The 21,096-nt window shown below is 42.2% G+C and overlaps 1 protein-coding gene across 5 annotated transcripts; it reads left to right on the forward strand.

The window, feature by feature from the left end:
- Positions 1 to 1,332: 1,332 nt before the first annotated feature.
- Positions 1,333 to 20,488, forward strand: LOC309531785 (uncharacterized protein). 5 transcript variants are annotated; one of them, XM_082221482.1, is made up of 9 exons: positions 1,333 to 1,496; positions 4,104 to 4,250; positions 5,250 to 5,324; positions 6,564 to 6,872; positions 7,276 to 7,584; positions 9,606 to 9,737; positions 11,763 to 11,852; positions 17,215 to 17,364; positions 19,007 to 20,488. In XM_082221482.1, the coding sequence occupies exons 2-9, from the start codon at positions 4,160 to 4,162 to the stop codon at positions 19,138 to 19,140; spliced, it is 1,290 nt and encodes a 429-aa protein (XP_082077608.1). In that variant the 5' UTR covers positions 1,333 to 1,496; positions 4,104 to 4,159; the 3' UTR covers positions 19,141 to 20,488. The 5 variants fall into 5 exon arrangements, with proteins under 5 accessions (XP_082077608.1, XP_082077609.1, XP_082077610.1 ...); XM_082221483.1 differs by lacking the exon at positions 1,333 to 1,496 and having other exon boundaries at positions 2,650 to 4,250; positions 9,660 to 9,737; XM_082221484.1 differs by lacking the exon at positions 1,333 to 1,496 and having other exon boundaries at positions 2,651 to 4,250; positions 19,192 to 20,488.
- Positions 20,489 to 21,096: the final 608 nt, after the last annotated feature.

The raw sequence follows: 21,096 nt of genomic DNA on the forward strand, positions 1-21,096 counted from the left end.
CAGGAATGTTCATAAGCTACAAACTCGATCTGTTGGTGGAGGAGTCATTCAGCACAGGCATTTCCATCCCTTTTCTAGGTATTTAGGCTACCCAGCATGATCAACTCTACCTTGTCTGGATTATGTTTCAGTTCTAGTTTTTGTATACTGCCTGAGCACCCCTTGCCCACCACCAAAGGGCATTTGTCATTCAGATTTAATTATGTCAAGCATAGTGTTTCTGATGTCGCAGAAGCTTGGGCTGGAACCAGAAACATTTCCTGCATCATCACACATATACGAATGTTCTCCTGTATGAATTCTCTGGCATTCAATGAGGCTGGAATACCCACTGAGGTACAGCTGGTTGCAGCTATAGGGTTTCTCACCAGTGTGGGTTCTTCTGTGGTTAATGAGATCTGAGCCCTGCTCAAAGCTTTCCCCATGCTCCACACACATTTAGGGCTTTTCCCCCACTGTGGATCCATTGGTGATGAGTGACATGAGATGGTTGGCTAAAGCTCTTCCCACATTCTGGACACTTTTATGGCTTCTCTCCTGTGTGCATCCTTTGCTACAGGCGGAGCTGGCACTGATTATTTTTCCACACGTGCATGTATTCTCCAATGTTTGGTAAGATTGGATCTCTGATTGAAGCTATGCCCACACTCATGACACATATATGGTTTCTGTCCAGTGTGAATTCTCAGGGGCCGAGTGAGATGTGAGCTCTCAGTACACTTAAAGCGCTTTTCTCCAGAGTGCCTCCTCCGGTGCAGGACCAAGTCTGATGCTCCAACTTAAAGCTCTTATCACATTCAGAACATACAGACATTCGACTCTGGATGTCTCCTGGGACACTGCTCCTGCTTGAGTTTTCTCAAGACCTTTTCCCAAGCAAGTGGACAGGCTAGATCCTGACTCTGAAGAGATGTCACACAGGTACAACACAGTTTGTGTAGGTACCTACACAGTTGGTTTGTGTAGGTACCTACACAGTTGGTTTGTGTAGGTACTGTCCAGATTTGGAGCCGGTGAAATATTTTCAATCATTGCAAGTAGCACAATCCTTTCTGCATTCAGAGGCTCCCTACTGAAGAGTTATTTTATTTGCACCAACACCTCCTGGCCAATAAAGAATCAAGACATATTTAATCCTGAGTATTGTGAACCATACAGCCACAAAAAGACAGGGAGCTGTTGCTGCCTAGAAAAAAAGCCCAGCCCCCCCATTGCTCCCCTCCCAGAGCAAAGAGCAACTGCCCCCCCCAATACACATAGCTACGTGTGTGCACAGTGTGAATTCACTACTTTTTAACAGCTAGTGCTGTACAACAGATTAAATTGAGAGCTCAGTACCTGGTGTTTAGTGGCTCAGCTTTAGTCCAGCGTATTCAAGATGTTCAATGTTTACTTTGCTATTGAGACTGATCTACCCCTGAATCTACCTCACGGTGCCCTTCATGCTGAGAAAAATATGGCAGCCTGCCCTGTGCTTCTTTGCGATGAGTAACGAAGTAAGGGAAAAAGTTCCATTTGTAATGGACACACACAGTTACTGCTGGTTCCCCAGGGGACGCTCAGAATTAAGCTTTAGCTAAATTAGATTTTGTTCCAAGCACCGCCAGTAAGATGCAAGCGCTGCATTCATAATAATATGAACACAGGGCAGGAATCAATTGTGTCAGCAAATGCTACAGCAATAGTTTGGGCAGAAATGGGGCAATTTCAAGAGGAAGCCAGGAAGCGCTAAAGGCTTCTCTGGAGGCAGCCACAGCAGTATGCCAAAGTGGACAGCAGGGCAGAACAGTGAATGCCAGCTACAGTGATAAGATGAACTAGAGCGGCTTTTATTTCTTGGTTTATTTTATACAGTTTTTACTCTGGTATCCATCTTGGAACCGCTCCCAAGAACACAGGCCTTGAGCATGCTCAGTGCCAACTTTTTCCTCAAAAAAACCCACTTTTGCCTTCTGGCCTCTAGATGGCAACCATGTAAACATATCTTACCATCATTCACAGATCCCTCGGTTAATTAAAGCTATTCTCTTCTCATAGGTTCTCTTTTTTGCCCTGGTGCTTGCACAGTATTAGATTTACAGTGCAACCCACTGCATGCCTACTCAGAAATAAGTTCCATTAAGTTCAGTGGGGCTTATTCTCGTGGGTACAGGATTGCAATTGGTTAGTTTATTGCTGGAAGTACAGTGGTGCCTCGCAAGACGAAAAGAATCCGTTCTGTGATTCTCTTCGTCTAGCGGTTTTTTCGTCTTGCGAAGCAAGCCCATTGACGGATTAGTGGATTAGCGCTATTAGCGCTATTAGCGCTATTAGCGGCTTTTAGCGGCTTATCAGCTTATCGGATCAGCTGATAAGCGGCTTAGCGGCTTAGAAAAAGAGGGGGGGAGGGAAAAAACCCCGCAGGAACTCGCAAGACATTTTCGTCTTGCGAAGCAAGCCCATAGGAGATTCGTTTTGCGAAGCACCTCCAAAACGGACAACTGTTTCGTCTAGCGAGTTTTCCGTCTTGCGGGGCACCACTGTATGGAAGTCTGTATTTTAAAGATTTGATTATCAAGGAATTTGTTCATAATTAGGGTTGTCTAACCTGTTCTTCTTGTTGAATGGTCCTCTTACTGTAATTGTTTACTACTACAGTGGTACCTCGGGTTAAGTACTTAATTCGTTCCGGAGGTCCGTACTTAACCTGAAATTGTTCTTAACCTGAAGCACCACTTTAGCTAATGGGGCCTCCTGCTGCTGCCACACCGCCGGAGCACGATTTCTGTTCTCATCCTGAAGCAAAGTTCTTAACCCGAGGTACTATTTCTGGGTTAACAGAGTCTGTAACCTGAAGCATCTGCAACCTGAAGCGCATGTAACCCGAGGTACCACAGTACTACTACTACTACTACTGCTGCTTATTTATTTAATATTTATTTATTTAGTTAGTTGCACATACCCCGCCTTTCCCCCCTGACAGGACTCAAGGCAGCTTATACATAAAAACAAGAAATCGCTAAAAACATAGAAACATTGGGGGGGAACAGTTATTAAAAAAACAATTAAACATTAACATAATCAAATCTTGTTTAAAATACCGGTATACAAACAATTGCAATAGAAACAGCACAGCACCAGCCCCTTTATTAAAGCGGTCAATTCCCAAAAGCCTGATGGCGGAAGGACAACAAGGAGGAAGCCAGTCTGTATTCTCCTGGGAGGAAGAATCTCTGGGAGCAGCTACTGAGAAGGCCCTTTTGTCCATTCCCACCTAGTGTGCCTATGAGGGTGATGGGGCCAAGAAAAGGACTTGCCCCGAAGATCTCAAAACCCAGGCAGCTTAATATGAGGTAATGTGGTATTTCAGATAGCTTGGACCTAAGCCATATAGGGCTTTATAATAGAATATGTTTTAATAGCTGTACATTGCCTGGAAATTGGTTATGTGGAAGGAAGAGTTCAAAGTATATTAAATAAATGGTCAGCTCGGAGTCAGTGACTTTATTAGAAAACTAATATTTGAGTCTACTCTTGGGTACATTGCATTATTTTATAGCTATCTCAATATGGTTGCTGATTCACACATCACCATTCCAGTTTGGTCAACAAGTTTGGGGTACAATGCACTGGCTTATTGGAGTTTGAATCTATATAATCAATGCTATGTCTACTTACCTAGAAATAACACCCATTGAACTCAGTGGGACTTACTTCTATATAGGCATGTATAGGATTTGCTGTAAAAATGCTCCGCTGTGGCTATAACGTTAATTACTAAAGTCTCATTAAATATTACACCCCAACTGAACACTTGCCTCAGGTTCCCCACTCTGAATCATGGACTGGTTGTCCACATCTCTCAGCTCTTTGCAGCTCTTACCTTTGATCTCTATTTTTTGCTCTCGCATGTATTTGCCTTACAAGGTACTATTTCTGTACATTCAGACATGTGAGTAACACATTTACCAACAATTTGCAAGACTATTTCTTACAGTGGTTGAAACCACCTTGCTTCTGTTTTGAAGAACCAACTCTCCCATGCTTCTCTGTTTTGACAAATTACACTGAACCTAGGAGGTAGAGTTTAAAATCAAGATAGAACAGCCCTTTATCTTTTCTAGGCAATGCTATGGAAGCTCTGTTACTGTAGGGATGTTTCTGAGGATATTGTGTTCTGATGTACGTGCTACAGCATTCTACCAAAATGAACTCTCAAGCATTTTCTATTTTTCCTGTCCCGTCAATGGTTTATATACTTGTTCTTCAAGGTAAGTTTCTTTTTGGCTTGGATGTGAAATGAACTTCTTCTTGTTGTTGTTTAGTCGTTTAGTCATGTCCGACTCTTCGTGACCCCATGGACCAGAGCACACCAGGCACTCAGTTCTTCCACTGCCTCTCGCAGTGTGGATGAACTACAACCAAGTAAATATTTCATGGAAGTCAGTGACTTGGTATGTCATGCTTATGTGTAGGATTAGACAGCGATTGTCGTATATCAGAGTACTAAGATTTAGTCTGCTATAATTGCATCAAATCCAACAAGCAGAACTGTAAGTGGTATATGAATGAATGGGATACATTTTTAACGGGTGAATCATAATTAAATTTCCAAAAAGTTTAATGCACAGTATTACTATTGATGTTAGAAATTGCTTATTTAGTCCTTCGGTAAAAGAGGAGTCAAATGTATTTGGCTAGATTGGGTCAACCCCCTCCCCCAAATCTCTTTAATATAATAAGATAATGGAGAAAACAATAAGGTAAAGTAATTTTGATAATGGTGCTTTGATCACAGAAAGAAACTGAAGCCAATGAGATTGCAGATATGCTTAAAAAACAACATGCCTTTAAAAAAAATCACAGATATAGAAAGAAAGGATACATATTTTTGTCAACATTTATGATTAAAGTCCACACATCTGTCATTGTGATGGGATGGAAGAAAATCTGGAGCTGGTTGTAAGGTCTCTAATAGTAACATAAAACTATGAGAAAAGCCTTGCTGGATCAGACCAAACTCTCATCCAATCCAGCATTCTTGCTTTCATAGTGGTCCATGAGATGCCCATGTCCAAAGCCTTGTGTCAACTCCAAAATGAGGAGGCAACTAGGAAACAGGAACTTTGCCCTCCAGGTTCATGTTCTAAAACTAATACATTTCTGCCTTAAGATTGTAGTATTATTTATGGTTATCTATTCATATGGTGGAAAGAACCATTTGATATGCAGCTTTGTTTAATGTTATTATTTTTATATTTCTGGTCCAGTTTTTGGTGATGGCATGCGAGCAAATAAGGCTTTGGATGAATCTGCTGATTTTCTACGCGAAAGTCAATACTCTGGTGAGACTGCCTGGAAAAGGGAACATGTTACAGAGAGCATATAGCTTGTTTAACAACATTTTAGATATTTATCTCTTTGTCCATTTTGAGTCTGTTCTCTGCTTGTTGTCAGCTCAGGGGTCAGGACTGCTCAGGGGTCAGGATGCTAGTGTGTGGAGAATCATGACCAGTGGCAAGGAGATGGACTTAATGGCCTATTATTTATTTACTTTGAGTATTTTTACCTGTCTCTTTAGCTGAGACAGCTCTTGTCCATTTCCAACATTTTGAAATTTCGCAAACCTCTTTTATCATAGAACTCTTCTTGGATGTAAAATAATAATTCAGTGTACTGCAGGAACAGTGGCTGGTTATGTCCCACTGTGCACACACAATCATGTGACTAACCAGGTGGTAAAGAGGATTTGCCAGAGCTCATGCCCCTTTTTCTATACATGTTTTACTGAGAGAGGGGAATCATGTTCAAACTTATTTATGGCATGGTCAGATGAGCATGTAGATAGGTAGTTGTGTCCAACCATGACAGTTGCAGCCTCCATGGGGCAGCACTGCATACTAATGGGATTTCAGCATTTTATAGGGGTGGACCCACCATACTGGCACACCCAGTAAGCTTGGAATAACTTGAGTCTGGGTTGACTATTTCAGCATGCAGTGACTGTTTGGAAGAAGCAGCCAGTGACACAATTACTGGATTCAGGAGGGCATTCTACACCCACCATTTTGAACAATCCACTCTCGGTTTCTTTGAATCCAATTGGATAAAACCTGGTGGTGCTGCAACTACTTACAATGAAAGGATAGATATTAATTATTAGCGCTTTACTATTTTAAGACCAATTTGTAAACCACCCTGGAATAATTGAAGAGTGAGATAAAATATTTTAAACAAAGAAAGAAACAAAAGATATATTGGGTATAAACGTTCCTGTGATTTATTATGTCAGATAAGAATGCTAAAAATGGATGTTCTATGTTAAAAGCTGTCATATTTCACTTCTGAAAAAGTGTGAAATTATGTTGATTACAGCTGGGAAATGAATTCTACCAGCCATGTCTTACTATGGAGATTTGAATTTGCTTTTGTGCTGTGTTTTGAGTCTGAAATTTTTAGATGTCCTCTTGAAATCTGAACATTTTGATTTCATGAAATCACAGTTTTATGAATTGGTATGCTTTGTTCAATTTGGGTGTTAATGAATTAAATGTCTTCCCATTGCATCTTATTGACATGCTTAGGATCCAAAGCGGATAGCCTCATCAATGGAACGCTTGGTGATTGTATTCTCCTTGATCTGGAGAACAGGAACCCAGCAATCCACATTCACAATGTGATTTGGAAGAAAGGAAATGCCTTGATTGGGATGATGATCAATGGTCAGAATGAAGCAAACTGTACAATCCATAGCAAAAGATGTTTTATCTATAACAATGGTACCTTGAGCTTGTGTCCCACCCAGTTGGACGATATTGGGCATTATACAGTGGCAGCATATACTGAGGATGGACGCATTCAATACAGAAACGGAAAGGAACTGCTGCTTACACGTAAGTATCAGATAGGCCCTCTAAGGGACTGTGTGTTATTCCTATAAAATAAGTGCCATGCATTTGCAGCATTCAGCTGTATAATAACCAGAACAGCTAGAGAGTTAGAGGAACACATTTAGGAGCAGATTTAGGGCACATGGGGAGGGGAGAGGGCAGAGAAGTTACATTATGCAGCTAAAAGGCGTTCTAGTATAATTTTCAAATTGAATAGCTCCCTGAGAGTTGCATTTACTACTTTGCTTTCAGTTTCATGGCTGAAATTTGAAATGCACCCCTGAAATTGAAATACTTTAATTCAGTGAAATAACAGTTTTCAAAATTCTTTCAAATCTACTTAATGCACACATTTTTGAGGATCGAAGTAAACTGTATGTCCACTATATTTTTGCTCTGTGTTCAGAATCCAAACTGCAGCTTAGTCTCACCAAAGGAACACTTGGTGATTGTATGCTCCTTGAGATGAAGATCACGAAACAAGCCATCCACCTTCATGATGTGATTTGGAAGAAGGGCAATATCACAATAGGAAAGGTGGACAGCCAGAATATTACAACTTGCATAGACAACAGCAAGAGATGTCTTATACTTAACAATGGCAGCTTGAGCTTGTGTCCCACTCATGTGCAGGATATCGGACAGTACACAGCAGAAGTGTTTACCAAGGATGGTGTGTATCAGTACAGTCACACAATTCAACTGGAACTTACACGTGAGTACAGTCATACCTCGGGTTGAATACGCTTCGAGTTGAGCGCGTTCGAGTTATGCTCCGCAGCAACCCGGAAGTAACGGAGCGCGTTACTTCTGGGTTTCGCCGCTTGCGCATGCACAGACGCTCAAAATGACATCACACGCATGCGCTGAAGTGGCGAAAAGCGATGCGCGTGTGCGCAGACGTGCCATCACCAGTTATGTTTGCTTCTAGATGTGAATGCGGCTCCGGAACGGATCCCGTTCGTATCTAGAAGTATCACTGTATTAGATGGGCATTCCCATGCTCTAAGATGAGTAGCAAGTATTTACAAGGTTCATCTGTGCAATAGCCAACCCAACCACTGGAACAGTTATACGTACTGCAATTTTGTTGTAACTGTATATCTTTCATACGTTCTGTTTGACAAGAGCCTGCTGCAAATACTTTAGTAAAGTACAATAACACTTACCTTCAAATAAAAGAAGATTGGTAATTTTACTGAATAGAAGGATATTACTATTTTTTTATTAATGCTATTGCCAACATTATGTACCTTTAGGCCATGCTAAGCCAATTGGACTGACTTGCTCTGTTCTAATCAACAGAACCTACAGCCACTTAACTTTTTGTGAAGTATGTGCCCACAGTGTGGTAGACTGTCCCTTAAAATGGCACAACAGAAATTGGGTTCATTCACTGTTAAGAAACTGTTAGAAATGTTGATTTGCAGCTAAAACTGAAAATGATATTCATAGTTTAGCAGAGATTATTTTCCCCTCCTTACACAGTGTATCAAAAAGCACCTGGAATTACAGGTGCTAGGTGTTGCTTCATGTAATAAGGGAGAACCTGATGAATGAAAACCAAGTTATGTTTCAGTGGGAAACCCTATTGAGACTATTAATATTGCACATTTGTAATCTGCTGGATGAATAAAAACTGACGCTTAAAACAATAAAAGTTACTTTCAGTTAGATGCATATTTTTTGCACTGCTCCCAGCAGAAACCATAATATCTTAGATTACAAATATGTTGTATTCTCAGCTAGAAATCAAAGCTCTGTCTCTCCTCCATTGCTGCCTCCAGGCTGTTTGCTGGAGACAGAGATTCACACACCCATTCTTTTCAGTAACTTGGAACAAAGAAAGCACCCCATCCAAGATGGATGCCTACAGATTAGCATATGCATACACCTGCAATACAATCCTTTTCATATGACTGTGAGCTAAACATCTTGTGATCAAGGAACAGAGATACATCCCCACTTCATGATTCAATTGTTAGGCTCTTCTTCAGCTTCAGTGAAAATTTCTAGTCATGCTACCCAGTGCAATATAGGCACATTATAGCCCCCCCCCAATTCAATGCACATTAAACAATTATACTTAACAAAGCTGTCCGTATTCTAGGAAGAAAGCATAGTTCCATGGTAGAGTACATACTTCTGCATGCAGAAAGACCCTTGTTAAAAGGCTATCAAGTAGCAGGCATTGTTCTGAGGTCTTAAAAGCTGCTATGGATCAGAGCAGATGGTACTGTACTGGATGGGCTAGTGGCTTGACTTAAAGACTTAAGAGTATTTCTCAGTCTGATAACAGATTCACTTGGTTTTAACTAAGATTGCTCCTTATGAAAAGATTTTAGAATTGGTAGAGTTGGTAGGATATGTCTAGAATCTTATGCATACTTACTCAGAAGTAAGCCCCATTCAGTTCAGTGGGGCTTATTCCCAGGAAAGCTTGTATAAGACTGAAGCTGATTTTTTATGACAATACATAGTTTTGTGTGCTGCCCTCGCCCCCGTCAAGTTATAGGCTCTGTTGACTTCATGTAACATTTATTATACATGGTTAATTGATGAAAAAGTTAAGCGCAAGGTAGTTAATTGAAATGATTAAATAAATTGACAGGGTAATATTAATGTTTTACACAGTGCCACATGTCATTAAAAGTACAAACAGAGCTCTTTGTAAAACTACCTGTCAGAAGTAAGTTAAAATAGGTAATTCTTTTCACAACTGCATTCTAATTTTAGAACCTAATCCACAGAAGACAATACGTTTGCCTCATTTAATCTTCTTCATCTTAGAAGGAGCTCTTGTTGCAGCTTTTCTCGTTATATTGGGCTCATGTATATATCATGTTGGAAAATGGAAGAGGAAGCCAGGTAATTTTTCCTTGCCTTACCTTGCTTACCATAATGGGGGAAACTCACTCAAAAGGTACCGATGGTTGTCTAATGTAACCCCTTGTTTTACTTTGTCAATAAAACCTTTTTCATCTCATGGTCATGAAAATCCATGTGCAGCCTAATCTTTTTCTTTTTTTTACAAGCACGCCAAGCATACTGGGATCTCTCTCTCTCTCTCTCTCTCTCTCTCTCTCTCTCTCTCTCTCTCTCTCTCTGACACACACAGACCACAAGATGGAGGTCAGCATATAACACCTGTTTGGAAATAATGCTAAAATATACGGTACTTTAGCATAATAGGAGTTAGCTTACTCAAGAGGTGGACTCAAGCATCCTCCTGTCCTCTGCCCTCCTCCAACATGCACCAGAGGAAGAGATCTTCATCTGCTTCCTGAGCTAAGCTGACCATAATTGGTTACATCTGAATTGGGCCAAACTATGGGTAGGGCCAAACTATGGTTTATTGAAACAGCGGTTTCTGATCTTGGCTCAGTTTAAACTGTAGTTTGTTGAAGTGAATGCAGTTCTTGGTTCGGACATAACAACACATTGTGTGTCAGGATTCCTGTTCCATGTAAGAGCCCCTGTGCCCCCCCCCCAACACACAGGAGGTCTAAGAGACCTGGAATGGTTCCTTGCTCCAGGTTTCATACAGGTGTTTCCGATTACATCAGCCCATACAACTTCTCCCAGCTTTTCTTGGCTCTCTACTGAAGTTTGTAACCTCAGCTGTCTCTTTTTCTTTCACAGCTGTTCTCTCACATCTCTCTCACTCTGCCTCTGCTTTGTCTCTGTAGCTGCAGATTTCTCCTCTCCCCTGACTCCCACTCACAATTAATATTATTTTCTAGCAGCTTCGCTGGGACAGAGGTTCTCTCTCTCCTTGCTTCTTAGCTGTCCTTCGTTGCTGTGCACTTGTCAATAATTCTTTCTCCATGTCCCCCCCTCTCTTTGTGTGTGTGTGTTTTGCTGCTACTGCAGCTATCACACTCTCCCACACCGACCAGCCGTCTTTTATCAGGCCGCAGTGAGTGTGTCAGGGCAGTGTGTCACTTCCAGTCCCCTGCACTGTGACTAGTTAAAACCAGGATGCAGACTTCTGCCGCCCTCTGGCACATGCCAGGGAGAGCCACATCCTTGAGTCTAAAATAAGACATTTTCAACTGAAGATCCCCTTTGGAATTGCTGGCATTGTTGAATTGTTTGCTTACTAACTAACATGAATCACAGTGTACTAGGTAGGACTGTGAACTTAATTGATAGCAAGTATATGCATGCATTGATTAAAAAACAAGTTACTGTAGATATCTTTTAAGAGGTGAAGATACTATCATCAAGCCCATATGCCCTGTCTCATTACCTTTTTTTTGGATGGAAGGACCTGTGAATTCTGCTTCTGTGAATTTAATAGATTTGCCTTTAAATGTGAACTGAACTCCCCCATCTCTAGCCACCAAGACTCAACCTCTGAAGAGGGAAAACACAAATAATTGGATCCATTGCCTTTCCTCCTGCCAGCACTGAAAGGCTATGAGCACGTGATGGTTTGTGAGCAATTAATTGATGGCCACACCGTTTCTCACATGTGCTTCCTGCCCTCTTAACTTTCATAGGGTCCCTGATAAGAGGAAGTTGCCAACGGATATTTCAGGCCATGTTTTAAGTAGTGCTAAGCTAGTTTGTTAAAAAGAAAACAAGTTGAGGGTTCTTCAGTATACATATGATGAAAAGCCAGTTACCTCTGGGAAAAGACTTTATTCTAAGCTTCCCTTAAAATCTGTGCCATTTTTCACAAAGGCTGCAATGGGCAGGAGGGAGGGGACCCATCTGTCATTTGCTCTAGAGAAAGAAAAGGCAAAGGAAGAGATGGGATTGTGTCTGCACCCCTGCAATAAAATTAGGAGATGATGGCGATATTAGGAGTGACTATGGCACCAGTAATGTGTGCTTTCAGTTCTCACTGAAAACCATTTCCACACTTTTTATTTTATATGGTTTAAGTTCTCTGGAAAACAAGAAGACAACGCCGTGCAAGTTGGAGGAAGAATGTTGCTGACTATGCAGTAGTTTATAGGAGAAAGCAAGACCAATGTGAGTATTACAGCTGCCAAACCAGTGTACACTAATCTCTATGTGTTTAGGCTTCCATGGGATCCAGAACTGTGATTGTGGAGTCCCAACTGCTAGAGACCTCTGTATGTTGCAGTTGACGGCGGGACAGGAGGAGGTCGTAAAAGTGTGACCTTTCTACCTGGTAGCTGTGTGAGGACAACAAACAAAGGTGGTTCTGGTGTGATAGGTTTCTATTGCAAATCAAGGTGTGCGGGTCTGGAACAAATTGGTTTGGAGATAGCTCAGGGGTTGGTTCAACGAACTATAAGAAGAAAGGGGCCCAAAGACCAATAAGTGAGATTCAGGTTTGGTGTATATAATTTAGACCACATAAGCAGAAAGCAGAAGGAAGCAAATTCTGTTAGGAATCCTTAGCTCTAGACAACAGAGAGAAATGAGCCAAGCCATATGTTACAGAAGAAGGCCATGGGTCCTCCAGTTCCCACAGTCTGGCACTGCACTGCAACCTAAGTTTCTGCTGAAGGCCACCAACAAAGCTGTGTGTCATCCAACAGTTATGACCTTCCAAGTACACAAGAATGCCTCTCAGACTAGTTAAAACCAGTTCTAGACTAGTTATAGAGTTATAGTGCAGCTGCTGGGGTTGGGGGAGGGAAATGTCTTGGGCCAGTTGTGCCTGAGGGGAAATCATTTTCCAACCCCATGGTATGGGTTGATGTGTTGTACAAACCTAGGATCATGGTTTAGCTCTCCCAGTTTGGTGCAGCAGCCAAACAACTGATGAGAAGCAAAGTGGCTGCGATCTCCTCTCTGGGAGCCTCCACACTCACACATAGTTTGTGTTAGCATGATTTGTGAAGCAGGCCTGAATTAATATATGAAATTCAGTTCTGGTCAGTTCCTGGACTGTGGACTTCCTGCAACTACATGTATGTTTGGATTCAGGGTGGAAGAAAGATGGGATATAAATGGAAGAGAATACATAGACAATAACATAAATCTGTTTCATTGGAGCTAGCTAGACTCTTCTGCAGTTCTTATGGTTTTACGTGCCAGTTAAAAGACAAATAAAAAACCAGAAAGCTATCAGAGCTTCTTTACTGTGCTTGCATTTAGGTCGTGTCGGTGCATCTTTGCCAAGTTTAGTTTGTTATTCATTATGGGGTGATTCATACACGACATTCTGCTGCCACCAAGTGCATTTAACAGTTCAGTGAGCAGAATACTCATGTGAACAGTGCCACTTAGTAAGTAGGACATTCTGAAGCACTGCCGATCAGCTTCTGGAAGCAAGGATTTTTGGTTGTTTTGGAGACTACTCACCTCAAAGAAGTGATGGTTCTGCCTGTTTTCCTTCCTTATAAATTAAACTCCACTCCAACAAAGTATTAATTGTGCATATTCTTACAAAGGTTGGGCAGCACAAGATTCCAGGGGCTTTCAGGCATTTACTGATGGTTTGAGCTCCTCTGGAGAATTGAAGCTGTAGTGGAGCCTGCTTTAAGAAATCTGTTTTATTTGCATATTTACACCTTCAGTCTGCATGGAGGGAGTCCAGCTCTTACTTGTTCTCCACAGCAATGCAGCACTGGAGTGCAAGGCATCTCTCCCAGTCAGCCTTCAACCAGCTTGCCCAAGATGGATCTCCCCCTTTGCTCTCCCCTTCTTCTTCCCAGCACACCTTTCTCTAAAGACTCTCTTTGTGTGCTACCTCAGATACACACCCCATCACCATGGCAACCTCTGCCTATCTGCCCAGGCCCAAGATCCTTCCTAGATGAGTCAGCAATACCTTTTCTCATGTTAATGCCTCTATCCCAGGTGACAGGAAGGAAGCTTAGCCTGTACTTTTCCACAAGCCTCCAATCTTCCCTTCAGTACTCCAAATCATCAGATTCCTACCATTTATTAATTTCTAGGGTTTTTTTTGGGTGGGTGGGTGGAATTCCCCCCACCTATAACAGTATCATGAACAGAAGGTAATGTCATGGTCTACTCTGAGAAACAAAGCTAATTCAGCGAGTGAATGGGCCATATCTTCTCATGGGCAGCACTGTCTTCTATCTGAACTGCTGTTTATTACTATAATTACTGCAACTTGATTCACCATATGTGCTTTAGGTGGCAACCCTACACATGCCTTGCTGGGGGAAAGTCTTACTGAATTCAGTGGGGCTTGCCTCTGAGTTGACATGTGTCAAATTGCACTGCTGGTCCCATATGCTCCAACTCTGTGGAGCATTATTTAGGGGGCACCCCATATTTTCTGCAAGTTGGTGCTTCCCTCCCTCCCACGGGCAGCCACCTCCATCTCTGCAGATGGGCCAGTAAGTTGCAACGCCTCTTTCAGTCCAGCCATGCCCTGAACTGCCCCATATGTGATGTCATATAAATTGGGCGTAGAGCTGGTGATCTTGACTGGGCAAAAACTGCCTTGCAAGTCAAATGAGGAGGCATGGTAGGTCTAATAAGGCCCACGGGCTGGGTCCCCCCCCCCCAATATGCCATTGCAAGTGTCATTTTCGAAGAGGCATTCCTTCTTGCCACCCACAGTTTTAATAAGTAACTCGCATTAAAGAACCAATTTAAATAAATAAATAAATATGCTTCCTGATTCACTCTTTTAGTAGATTAAAATACTTTAAAAATCCATTAGTCTAATGAATTAATCACTGAAACATTGTAGCCGCTGTTTATTTATTTGTTTATTTGTCATTGGATTGCCGCGGACTCAGAGTAGACCACTGAATTCAATAGATATAAGTGAATCATGACTCACAATGACTCATTTTTAAGTTTTTGTTTTTATTTTAAATATTTCTCAACCGTCTTTCAACAGAAGATTCCAGAGCCAGGTCCAAAAATAGGAATATAATTAATTTGGACAATTTATCAACACACCTTAAAATCAGCAAATCAGCTTAGCAAAACATAAATGAAACAAAACAAATATCTCAAAAGCTAAAAACGGAAACAAACCATTCCCTCCCTCCCTCCCCCAAACTAACGTGTGTGAGCAAATAGGACAGCAAATAGGAGAGCTTGTCATGCCAGATCCAGTCATGTTTCCCTTGAGAAGGCACTCAAAGGTTGAGCAGGCACTGCAGAAAAAAGCCCTCTTTTTCTTTTAAAGAGTAGCATACCTCAATTAAAGAGACTACTTGGAACAGCATCTCTCCAGAAGATCTTAAGACATGGGCAAAAACTGGTATTTTAATGGGTCTGATATGACAACTGCTCCTTCTTGTTGCTATTTTTTTAAATTGTTGTTGTTCCTTATTATTATTCATATTAAACATTAGCCCACCTTTCTTCCAAGGAGCTCAGGCAGCATTCATGGGCCACCTAGACTGGGCAATAACGTGATCCCACCTCTCCCTAGTCCAAGTCCAGCACTCCACACCCTCCCAACGGGTGCTCCAACTGTTTGGGACATTTGCCCTTAGCAATTTCGGTAAAGGAGTTTGAACAGTATTCAGTGTTAGCTGCTAGAGATCAAAACGTAGAATTATAGAAGAAAGATTGCTGCAAGGGTAGTTGATGTAAGGATTTGTTCATCCCCAGAAATGTTTAAAACCAGCTGAAATGAGACCGTGTGTGAGATGTTAGCTTGCAATAGAAAGGTTGACGATACTGTTTTTAACGGGTTGGATGATGGATGGCGGCTAACAGATTGAGGTTGAATCCTGACAAGACAGAAGTACTGTTTTTGGGGGACAGGGAGCGGGTTGGTGTGGGGGATTCCCTGGTCTTGAATGGGGTAACTGTGCCCCTGAAGGACCAGGTGCGCAGCCTGGGAGTCATTTTGGACTCACAGCTGTCCATGGAGGCGCAGGTTAACTCTGTGTCCAGGGCAGCTGTCTACCAGCTCCACCTGGTACGCAGGCTAAGACCCTACCTGCCCGCGAACTGTCTCGCCAGAGTGGTGCATGCTCTAGTTATCTCACGCTTGGACTACTGCAATGCGCTCTACGTGGGGCTACCTTTGAAGGTGACCCGGAAACTGCAATTAATCCAGAATACGGCAGCTAGACTGGTGACTGGGAGTGGCCGACGGGACCACATAACACCTGTTCTGAGAGATCTGCATTGGCTCCCAGTACGTTTCCGAGCACGATTCAAAGTGTTGGTGCTGACCTTTAAAGCCCGAAACGGCCTCGGTCCTGTATACCTGAAGGAGCGTCTCCACCCCCATCGTTCAGCCCAGGCACTGAGGGTCTTCTGGCGGTTCCCTCATTGCGAGAAGTGAGGCTACAGGGAACCAGACAGAGGGCCTTCTCGGTAGTGGCGCCCACCCTGTGGAACGCCCTCCCATCAGATGTCAAAGAGATAAATAATTACCTGACATTCAGAAGACATCTTAAGGCAGCCCTGTTCAGGGAAGTTTTTAATATGTAATGCTGTACTGTTTTTAACACTGATTGGGAGCCGCCCAGAGTGGCTGGGGAAACTCAGCCAGATGGGCGGGGTATAAATAGTAAATTATTATTATTATTAACCACAGGTGTATGCAGTGATGCATAGTGCTGATATTGTGGCAGAGTAGTGGTGGGGAATGCACATATGTAGAGAAGGAACTTCAAATATCATGTCTGCCGCCTCTAGAGAATTAAGTGCAACAGTTGGTGGTCAGAAGGGTTTATTCTAGTGCAGCACATACACTGGGGGTCCAACTAGACCTGAGCTGGAGACACATCAAGTATCTTCCAACAATTTCCTTTAATGTACCCTTGTTGCCTCCAAATGTGACTGGAGCAGTAGCAGGAGGGCAAAAACACTCTACTATCTTGAGTAGTTTTCTCAGTCAAAACTGGCTTAAAATTTCCCTACAGGGGAAAAAGCAGATACAAGAGGGTGGTTTTTAGCAGATTATGTTGGGGGAACTGATCGGCCCCTTCCACTGCAGCTGGTTTGACAAAATTTGGGGCATCCCACCCCTGCAATTCATGTTTTTCAGTTAGGAAATGCTTCACACATTTCTCCCAGGTCCTATCTAGTTTGGCCCTCTTATGGACCTGGCTTACATTGAACTACATGCTCACAAAAAAGGCTACTCTGGCTTTGTATTTATCAGGAGGTCCCACAAGTTACATTTTCCAAGCATCTTGTTGTTGTTTCTAATCTGTTTTTCCCCTCTCCAGTAAGGATCCAAGGCAGATTTTGGATCCTCTATTTATGGTCATCAGAAAAGGCTACTTACCTGGGAGTGAGCCCCATAGTATACAGAAACCTTGTGTAATCATGCTAAAACCTGTTCCCCCTATACTTAGTAAATTTTGTTTGTTCCAGTGTTACAACATGCTTATATGTTAATGTTGTGTTAACCCAGCATTTACTTTCCATGGTTGTTGTATTTTCTGCTTTTTGCTTTCTTGCTCAGCAACTGCAAGTCCAGAGTTACAGAAACCACAGGCTATAGAAACCACAGAAGAAGGTCAAGGGTTTTCAATTGGGAATGAAAAAGAGACTGCAACAGCAGCAGCTCCCAACACAGAAAACCCCATGCTTTTAAATATCTCTACTTTTCAAGGTAAGTGACCAAAACTGAACCACACTGCAGACAGGAAGGACACATTTTTATCTAAAATAGTTTAGCTGTGAGCATCTCTTGAGCACCTTAGGACTTTTCTAATTATAAGGCAATAGACAGATGAGGTTGTACTGCTTGGCTAAACGTCTAAGGACATACATATCTTGCAAACATATTAGGTTTTATATTAGTTTAACACCCCCACAGCCTTCTGAGAACTGTGCTGAGGATTCTCTGATTATTTGGGGACACTTACAAAAGTAATTTTTGGAAGTTTTGTTCCCCATAGTGTGCAACCTGATCCCCGTGGGGAGCCTGAAATAATTACTTGAGCACAACAGCACTTTCCTGGGCCTTTCATAGGCATCTGGTTGGACACTATGAGAACAGAAAGCTGGACTAGGTGGAATTTCTCTCTATACAGTGAAAGCAGCAGAAATGTCCACCATTTGCAACATGATCACTGCACAGTCAATTGGAGCTGTGGTAAAATAGGGAAGTCTCAGGGGCAGCACATCATCCCATTTCACCACGTGAGGTGAAATGGGAATGTGCTGTCCCCTGTCCCCCCTCTGTTGCCCCTGCCACACCCCTGCACCATTCCTGCCCCACCACTTCCACCACCAGCGGAATGCCCCCCTCTCACCCAGCGAGCGGTAGCACTGCATGCTGGAATGTCTCTCTCGTATTGAAATTTGGTAGTGGTGGAAGTGGTGGGGCAGAACCTGAGGCAGAAGCACAACCCCACCACATCTGTGGGTTGGCTCTGGTAAGTCTTGTACAGATAAATCCAACTCTTTATTTTAGACCAGGGTTGGTGAATGTGTGGCTTCCTGATGTTGTTGGGCATCAAATCTCATCAGCATGGCCATCAGGAATTATGGGAATTGTACCCCAACAACATCTGGAGATCCAGAGCCAGTGTGGTGCAGTGGTTAAGAGCGGTAGACTCGTAATCTTGTGAACCGGGTTCAGTTCCCCGCTCCTCCACATGCAGCTGCTGGGTGACCTTGGGCTAGTCACACTTCTCTGAAGTCTCTCAGCCCCACTCACCTCACAGAGTGTTTGTTGTGGGGGAGGAAGGGAAAGGAGATTGCTAGCGGCTTTGAGACTCCTTAGGGTAGTGATAAAGCGGGATATCAAATCCAAACTCCTCCTCCTCCTCCTCCTCCTCCTCCTCTTCTTCTTCTTCTTCTTCTTCTTCTTCTTCTTCTTCTTCACCCCAGTTTTAGACAGAGGGAGAACTCATAGAATCATAGAGTTGGAAGGGACTCAGGGTCATCTAGTCCAACCCCCTGCAATGCAGGAAAGCTGGGAAAGTTTGGAGACCATAGGGTGAGAAATATCTTATAGATGTACCGTGGTACCTCTAGATGTGAACGGGATCCATTCTGGAGCCCCGTTCGCATTCTGAAGAGAACGCAACCTGTGTCTGTGCATCTGCGCGTGCATGGGTCATGATTCGTCACTTCTGCACATGCACGTGACGCCATTTTGAGCATCTGCGCATGCACGAGTGACGAAACCTGGAAGTAATGCATTCTGTTACTTCTGGGTCGCCACAGAGTGCAACCCAAAAATGCTCAACCTGAAGCAACTTTAACCCGAGGTATGACTGAATACATATTATTTTTCTGTTCAGAGAAAGAAAATGCTTTATCACCAGCACTGTGTATGAATGTCAGGAGTTGTAGTGCTAGTCTACTGAGGAGTGACAGCTCTGTTTGCTGGGATGGCGGCTGTGTTCTTCCAGATCTTGTGGACTGTATTCTGTGAGAGGTTTGATGATGCAATGGAATTAAGAGAACAAATATGCATTTCTTCCAGTGACCCAGCACACATGTATGATGGGAAAAGAGACAATCGAATTCTGAAATCATCTGAGACCCAATTCTATTTAACATGCTATCTCATTTGTCAGAAGATGCAGTTCATTTAGTAGCTAGGCAGAGACTTTCAAAGTGTGCTTATGTAAAAAAAATAAACCTAATTACTAATTTTAATCTCGCAAATATGAAACAATAAAAGGCCATTTTACCTCTTCATCATGATGAGAAACTGCTCTTTCAGCAAATTGTCATTACAAAGCTAGCAAATGGGGTGAGTTTTATGTATAGATACAATAATATGTAGTAATTTGTTAAGACCCAACTGTACTGTATTGTTCTGATTAAAATAAGCAGTGTTTCATTTGTATTGTGTATCCAACTTTCCCTCTTGCATTGTCCCTGATCATTAATTAGCCTTGTCTATGTCTATTGCAGATGCATTATTAAAACTGCTGTTGGTATGAGTTTCTAGACTTGTCATTCTTCAGGTTTCCATAGTCTTTTAATCCAAGACTATAGAAGCTGAAGCTATGCTTTTGCAACAGGACTGGAGTGGATATATCTTCCGTATATATAATGGCATATGAACATGTTTTATTGTAGTTTAGTTACTAAAAGTGTATGCATTGAAAAGCAAAAGTTTATTTTCAAGCAATCCCTGCTGACTTGTTCACAGCAAACGTTTCAGCCCAAATTGAAAATAGATCTGTATACGACAGGCTTTTACTCTGCTTCCTGCCTAAACCACGACTAAACACACATCCCCTTGCTAAGTACTAAACCTGTAAGTATAAAGTGTTTCAGAATCATTCATTAATGACCAAGATATAGAACTGTGGTTGCAGACTGTGGTCTTAGGCCGCCTTTGACCATATAAATAGTCACATTGAACGTAAAAACTGCTAACTTGCCTGTCAGATCTGCATCAGTTCAAAAGGTAGGTGAACCAAAATAACCGCCATCTTGAAACTGTAAATGTTGCCCTTGGAAATCTAGTTTGAGCCTTCTTGCTTATCTGGATTGCGCTTCTTAGCTTTCAACCCCTGACTTGTCACCCAGTACTTTGTGTGAACTTTTACACATTTTAAGTAGTTCATTGTAATTCATGGCTAATGCTAACTAACCCCAGTTACCTGGGAATAAGTCCCATTAAACTCGATAGAGCTTGTGTCAGAGTAGAAATGGTTAGGATTATAACATAAGTCATTAGGAAACAGATAATTTATGTTTCTTTGATTTTCCTCTAAGCCTGAATTTCTGTTTTTCTTTTCTCAATAAATCTTATTTGTGTTTAAGTAATGTCTCTCTCTGCCTTGGGTTATTCACTACCTTTTTCATTTTAATCATAACCTTCTTTCAAGAAGGTTAATACAGAGTATGCCTTTCTGATGTACGTGGCAATGCACATTCCCTCTCATCTGAGCCCAGCTTTTCAAATGATGTGCACTCACGTTCAGTCACAAACTAAAAAAAAGTTTCAATGTGCACAACAGCTTATGGGCATGGATCATGTGGATAGAGAGAAACTAACATGAATGAACGAGGACAAACTCCGCACATGCAATTCCCAAAATTAATTAGAAATTTTCCATACAAAATGATACCATAGAGCAGAGTGTGAGACAGAGTCAGCCCACAATAATGAAATGCAACTGGGGAAATCTTATCATCCGTAGCGTCTCACTTTCAGTCTCAAAGAAAGTGATAGCATGGTTGTTTCACTTCCCTTGCTGGAATCCACCCAAAAGCGACTTCTGTTATCTGGCTGGCCAGGTAGACAGACTCATGCAGATTTTCAAGCAAACTGCCAGCCAAACACCCCACCTTTCAGCAGCAGAGTGAGAAACAACACAGGATTCCCAGAAGGAAAGTTAACAAGGAGATGCAAAGTGCAGTTGCTGAG

The sequence above is a fragment of the Podarcis vaucheri genome (genome assembly GCF_965113315.1).
Source record: "Podarcis vaucheri genome assembly, chromosome: 4".
In the NCBI taxonomy this organism is placed as follows: domain Eukaryota; kingdom Metazoa; phylum Chordata; class Lepidosauria; order Squamata; family Lacertidae; genus Podarcis; species Podarcis vaucheri.

Coding starts and splice junctions, on each gene's coding strand:
- LOC309531785 (XM_082221482.1), top strand. CDS start 4,160: ATGTACGTGCTACAGCATTCTACCAAAATGAACTCTCAAGCATTTTCT. Junction 6,873..7,275: donor AAAGGAACTGCTGCTTACAC/GTAAGTATCAGA, acceptor CTCTGTGTTCAG/AATCCAAACTGCAGCTTAGT. Junction 9,738..11,762: donor AAAATGGAAGAGGAAGCCAG/GTAATTTTTCCT, acceptor ATATGGTTTAAG/TTCTCTGGAAAACAAGAAGA.